The sequence below is a fragment of the Scatophagus argus genome, chromosome 9 (genome assembly GCF_020382885.2).
Source record: "Scatophagus argus isolate fScaArg1 chromosome 9, fScaArg1.pri, whole genome shotgun sequence".
Classification (NCBI taxonomy): domain Eukaryota; kingdom Metazoa; phylum Chordata; class Actinopteri; family Scatophagidae; genus Scatophagus; species Scatophagus argus.
In genome coordinates this window covers 968706-974705 of record NC_058501.1, presented here as the reverse complement: position 1 = coordinate 974705, position 6000 = coordinate 968706, and the positions used below count along the sequence as shown (strand labels likewise).

The window sequence follows — 6000 nt, the reverse complement described above, 5'->3', positions numbered from 1 at the left end:
TTTTCCAGGCCTCTCAATGGCTGAAGCAGAACTGTGATGAAATCTCAAGTAAACATAGCATCTGAGACAGATGGATGTATCTAGGACAGAAAGTTTTCCTTTCTGTGGGGAACAAGGCAAAACAGATTCTTCTTGAGCAGCTGCAGCTTGCGTTCATAGCACGGCCTCCAACAGTGCAGAGCAGAAGGCTAAACACTGGAACTAGAGTTCCTGCCACACAGATCAGCATAACATTCTGATATTAGCGTGGATCTGCTAACTAGTTGATGTAATTATTACTCAGTTTACACACAAACTATGCAGGCATATATGTGTTAAAAGCCAGTATGATAACCCTCAGCCTGAGGTATAGCAAAGGATGTTGCCTGCAAAATTATTTTTTTCATTAACGGACAATTTACAAGCATTCCCTGATTTTTGCATTTTTCCAAGTTTAATGTTGTGTGACAAAATTATTTCAAATCCGGTTGGGGTGACGTTTGAGGAGGGAAAACTGTCTAACATCTTTGCTGTGACACCCTATGCCTTCCTTGGTTCTTTTCAGTAATCTTGTCCAGATCAGTGCCTGTACTTGTTTGTCATATTCCTTTGTCTTCTTGATGGAGTGTTTGTGAGGATAATGATGACCCACTTATTGGAGCGTCCAGGTGCAAGTGTATTTAAACTAAAACTGATCCTCTGTTCAATTTATAATGTATAAATGCATAAAAATATTTGTCAGTGATGATTTAGACATAGGGGAGTAATTAATATTGGTATTTGAGGGATTTTATTTTTGTGTATGTATATTTTGTTAGACATTACAACTTATTAGTTAGGTTTAGACAATAAAACTAAGATAAGATAAGACAGGCCTTTATTAGTTCCACAGTGGGTACATTTTTACTTTTTTACATTTAGCCAGTGGTAGGTCCTGTTTTTTTAAATTGCTGAAACACATATATGACAGTATAATCTATGTATTACAACATTTAGATTACAAAAGTTTAGATCTGTTTTTGTAAGTTACTAAACTCTAACACATACTACTTTCTAAAAATATATATAGAAAAAATGTTGACAAGTCCTTAAATCTGTGATATTTAGGATTTATAGCCCTGTTGGAGTCAGTTTAGGGTTTTTCATGCATTTCCTCTGCCTAGTAATAATTCGACAGCATTTGACTGTTGAGATATGTTTGCACTAACTGGAATCAAAAACAAGAGCAAAGTCTTCATTCTGCATTTAGAGTCTGTCAAGAGACATTACTGAAACACAGACTGATTGAATTCTTTGAATGGTAGGGGGTGGGGTGCACTTAAAAAGTGGGACACAGCAAGAAACCTCACACGTGCCCTGTATACAACCAGCTACATTTAAGAGTCATGGTGTCTTGTATGGCCCTGAATTATAGTTTTCTTTGGGACAGTTCCTTTAATATAAACAAGTTTCAGTGAAAACACTAAAACAGGTTGCTTTTGAGATTTAACTTTTGTGATGCTTTCAGAATTATTCACATCCAATGTATTGAGGTGGAAGTAGAAATGGTAGTTGACAGTGATATTTTGGGCAGAAAAAAAAACTTAAACAACACATAAACTGAAAAAGAATACTCTGGCATTAACACATTTGCTTTCGAAAAAGCTGTATCGGCATTGAAACAAATATCTGACACTGATAAAAGTTCCACCGAAACAGGGGTTGCTATTTTTTGCTCCTGTTTCCTTGTTCTCCTCTGTTTTCCCCTCTCTGGTGTTTTGGTTTGTCCATGTGTGTCCATGTGTCCATGTCTTCTCTCTCTCTTTGTTGCGTTTGTATGTCACCGAGCTGGTTTCCTGATCTTTCCCGCCAACTCTCTGACACACCTGAGTCTGATCTGCTTATCAACTCCACCTCCCGCTTGTGCTATTTAAAGACCAGCTCATTCCTCCAAAGATGTTACAATTCATACTAAGGTATTATGTCTCAGGCCTCTTCCTTAGGTCCAGTTCCTCTTTTTTGTCTCTGCTCCACTCTCAGCCTGAAGAAAATCTCCAGGATGCTCATTCTTTGGAACTCCACTGAACCATTACTCCTCCCTGCACATCTCCAGCCGATCATCCCTGCCCCACCTCATCTCTGTCCCCTGGAAATACTCTTAAAGGACTAAGTCAAGATAAAAACTCCTTAAAAACTCTTCTAATCAATTCGATTGTTTCTGTATGTTTGTGGCCTGCATTCTGGGTTCTCAAGCAGAAACAGACTCAGTAGCTACTTGTGGTTTGGGAGGTTCAAATAAAATCCATATTGTGCGTGTGTGTACACATTGAGGCTTCAGAGCAGATGAGCAGACCTGCAGTTCAGAGAACTGATGTTTTAAATCAGTATGCAGATATGCTTATCACTTTATCTTTGGACCTCCATGCCACAATGGTAAAAGCAGAAACTGAAAATTTGTCATTACTGCCTTAAAAAAACGCTAAAAAAACACAGAAACAAAATTATCATAGATGGACATATAGGAAGAAATACACATTAAAATATAAAATAAAAGTTGATATTTTTTTCCTTTGGAATTTTTTTGCAGTGCCAATTGTTTTGTTTCATTGCCTATGCAACTTTACATATATAAATGTTTATATGCCAGTGTTTCCTTTTATAGTTCATATTTTGTTTTTGATGCCAAATTTTATTTTTTTAATGCTAAAATTCATGCCAGGTTCAATAAATTAGATGGATATGTACCACTGGGAAGTAAAAAAGTATTTTGGAAGAAGTTCTAAAAGGCATCTGTTGGGCCTTGAAACAGTCAGTTCATCAGGTCATTACTTGGTCACTATAACACTACACAACTAGAGCTACAGATTAACTACATTAAGTATGAAGTCAAAAGTAAACATTATGTCATTATTACTACAAAACATAAAAAACTTCCATCACACTATGATCTCCAATTGGTGATCCAGCACATCATCATTTCCTCATCATTTGTTGTGCAAATGTCCCAGCATGCAAGAGCTGGACAGTCAGAGGTTCTGCTCAGGTTATCTTCTGTGGACCCCAAGTTGTGACAAAACCTAAAACACCACTTACTGTCCACTTTAAATAAAAGCATGTGAGATGCAGACATATGAGTGCATGAATTAAGCAAAAGTAAAATGTTATGTCTGTTTAAAAAAAAAAAAGAAAAATCAGTAAAAAGAAATAAAAACCTCCAATTTGATTTCAAAATTCCTTTGGTCATTTTTTTCATTGAAACACAAAGTAGTGGAGCTAAATTATTAATTATCAAATGCAGCTACCTTGATATTATTGATTTGAGTTTTATAAGACATCAATTACATGCAATTTTGATCAACATGTGTATGACGGATTGCTTACTCACCTCTGAAACACTGTAAAAGGCTATATATACACAAGCGGCATGTGACTCCCGACTCCACAATATCAAAGTTACATAACCATGTAATCATCCCAAAGCACAATAAAAACAAACTACGGCTTGAAAAAGTGCACTTTAGTCTCAATCTAAAATACGAACGTCAGCTTAAAAGCTGCAGAGAAGTGGGTTAGTTAATGAAAATAGTCAGGTCAAGTTCAGGTGAAGACAAGGGTGGGCTTGGACTTTCCACAGAAGACAGAGTACTGTTGCTATAAGGAGCCTGCACAATCAAACATTCACCTGGGTTATGTCCAATGTCCCTCCCACCTCATGCTTAGTTTGATTGAAAACATCTTCCATCTCTTAATGTCAGTCATTTTGGCAGAGGGATAATTAGATAAAAATGTATGTGAAATATGAACAAAAAACAGAAACACTGTGTATAGATAAGCTAAATATCAGGTGGCTTCTAATATACTTGAGTATTTGCTTTGAGTACCTTCTCAGTTTTAATAGTATTTAAACAATTACTTTAATCATGTAAGGACTGGGCCCATGTCTCCAGAAGCATCGACGGCGTCCCCATGTCAAAGGGTCGTGGGAGGTGTTTGTTACACCACAAACGCAGTAATTCTCCTGTGAAAGGCACCTCCTCCTTGGATTGGACCCAATACAGTAACCGTGAGCTTATAAAACGCTGAAAGGACGCGCGGTGGCGGACATCCTTCTCCACAGCGCGCACTCATCCCGTCCCTTACTGTTCTGCTGACTGGCTGAGGCTTCGGCTGCTGAGGAAACAACTCTGAGAGAACACTGAGAGAACACTGAGAGAACGCAGAAATGGAAAAAGATGCGAGACCCAGTTGGGAGAACCCCATGCAGTTTGTACTGGCGTGCGTATCGTATGCAGTTGGATTGGGGAACGTGTGGCGGTTTCCATACCTGTGCCAAATGCACGGTGGAGGTAAGACTGAAGGCCATTTACACACACACACACACACACACACACAGTTGAATAATGAAGTTAATTTACTAAAGAAAAACGCTTTGAAAGATCATGTGAGGAGATAATCGCTGGCGCACAAAGTCTAACGGACGTTTTCAGATCCCATTCAGTTGTAACAAGCTGGGTTTGAGTGAGGAGTGTGTTCTGCTCCTCAGATTGAGTTTGATTTCAGTGTGTTGTGTTAATATGAAAGATGGAGTAGGTTATTATTATCGTTTTAACTCGTTTCACACAGACGGGGCTCCCGAGCGCAGTTCTACCTTCATATTTTTTGTGAAGTTAAAAATAAAAATAAAAACAATGATAAAGTAATAAATTGGTGAAAGATTATCTAAAAACATCCCAGTTGTTCTGATACAGGACAATATGGACCGGTTTATTGACTTGTTTATAATCTGAGTCATGCAGGCGGATTGTTTCTGGCGGTAAATTTCCAAACAAATCCTTATCGGACTGAAAGACTTATTGCAAAACAGTCTGTTAACTCAAAGTTAAAACCACCAATAAACTAGAGAGGATTGCATGGCCGTAACAAGGGTAGAACCAGGAAGCAATACTGTTAATGTGTTAATAGTAAATGTATTAGACATTTAAAGGCCTAGTCTATCTACAGACTTTACTCTCTAACTGCTGTTAAAAGTGCTTTAGTGAGGTGATAAGAGTCAGTGTAGGTGATTATTAGGTGCAGCTATTAAAGGGTAGCTTTAAGGTGACTGTTGGTTGCGTGCTTTGTGAAAGAATGCCTTGTAAAGGAGAATTATGTCACTTTCACGCTGCGTCTCTCTCTGTTCCTCCTGTGTGGATACATGAGTGTAAAGCGCGGGTCAAACTGAACAGGGTCATTGTCGGATGTTTTCATCAAACAGGCCTTAAAGCGTCCACAGCAGAGGTAACAGAACTGTTATGTCTTTAAGGTCCGATGCACAATGAGCACACATGGACTGTAATGAGCACACATACTGTGCAACTTCCAAAGCAAGGAAACCAGTGGAGACGTGACAGCTTGCTCAGGGTTGGATGTGGACAACTAAATGAACATAATCATGGTTCAACTAATTCCAAAAAGTGTAGTTGAATCATTTTGTGCCCAGAAATTGCTAAATGAATAATACTGAAATACTCAATATTCTCATTACTCCCACAAGGTTTGATGTAGTTCCATTGGTTCAGATTTATGGAGATGAGGACTACTGTTTAATTAAAAAAAATGTATCATCTTGAATTGTTAACCACAGTCAGCCCTGTAAACCTAAGGGAAGATAAAATATATATTCAGACATATACGTGTGTATGGGTAGATGTCAAACTAAATGAAGAAATTCAACTCATAACAGTCGTCTAATGCTATTTTATGCATTCCCAATAATAACAACAATTTCCTATGAAGTTGCACCAAAGGACTGCTACGATGCCCAGAATCCTTCAAATTCTACAAACTGCAGAATCCTTCGCACAGACAATTTTCAAGGTTGCCTGTGCGCATCCTCAGCACACTGAGCGTACCCTCAGTCCTGTGCACTTGTGTCTTCTAATCTTTCTTCTTTGGCAGTTTGGAATTGTGTGCTCGCTTATGTGTTCCCCTCATGCTATCCTTTATTTATCCCCAAAGGGAAATTCTTTTTCGTACAGACATTGCACCTGCAGTTTTCCCGAC

The 6000-nt window shown here is 38.3% G+C and overlaps 1 protein-coding gene across 1 annotated transcript in view; it reads left to right on the top strand.

The window, feature by feature from the left end:
- The first annotated feature begins 3756 nt into the window (after positions 1–3756).
- Positions 3757–6000, top strand: part of LOC124064666 (sodium- and chloride-dependent transporter XTRP3-like) — a 42799-nt gene continuing 40555 nt past the window's right edge. Inside the window, exon 1 of the mRNA XM_046399312.1 lies at positions 3757–4304. Within this exon, the coding sequence (XP_046255268.1) occupies positions 4181–4304 (124 nt within the window). The 5' untranslated portion in view covers positions 3757–4180. The remainder of the gene's footprint in view (positions 4305–6000) is intronic.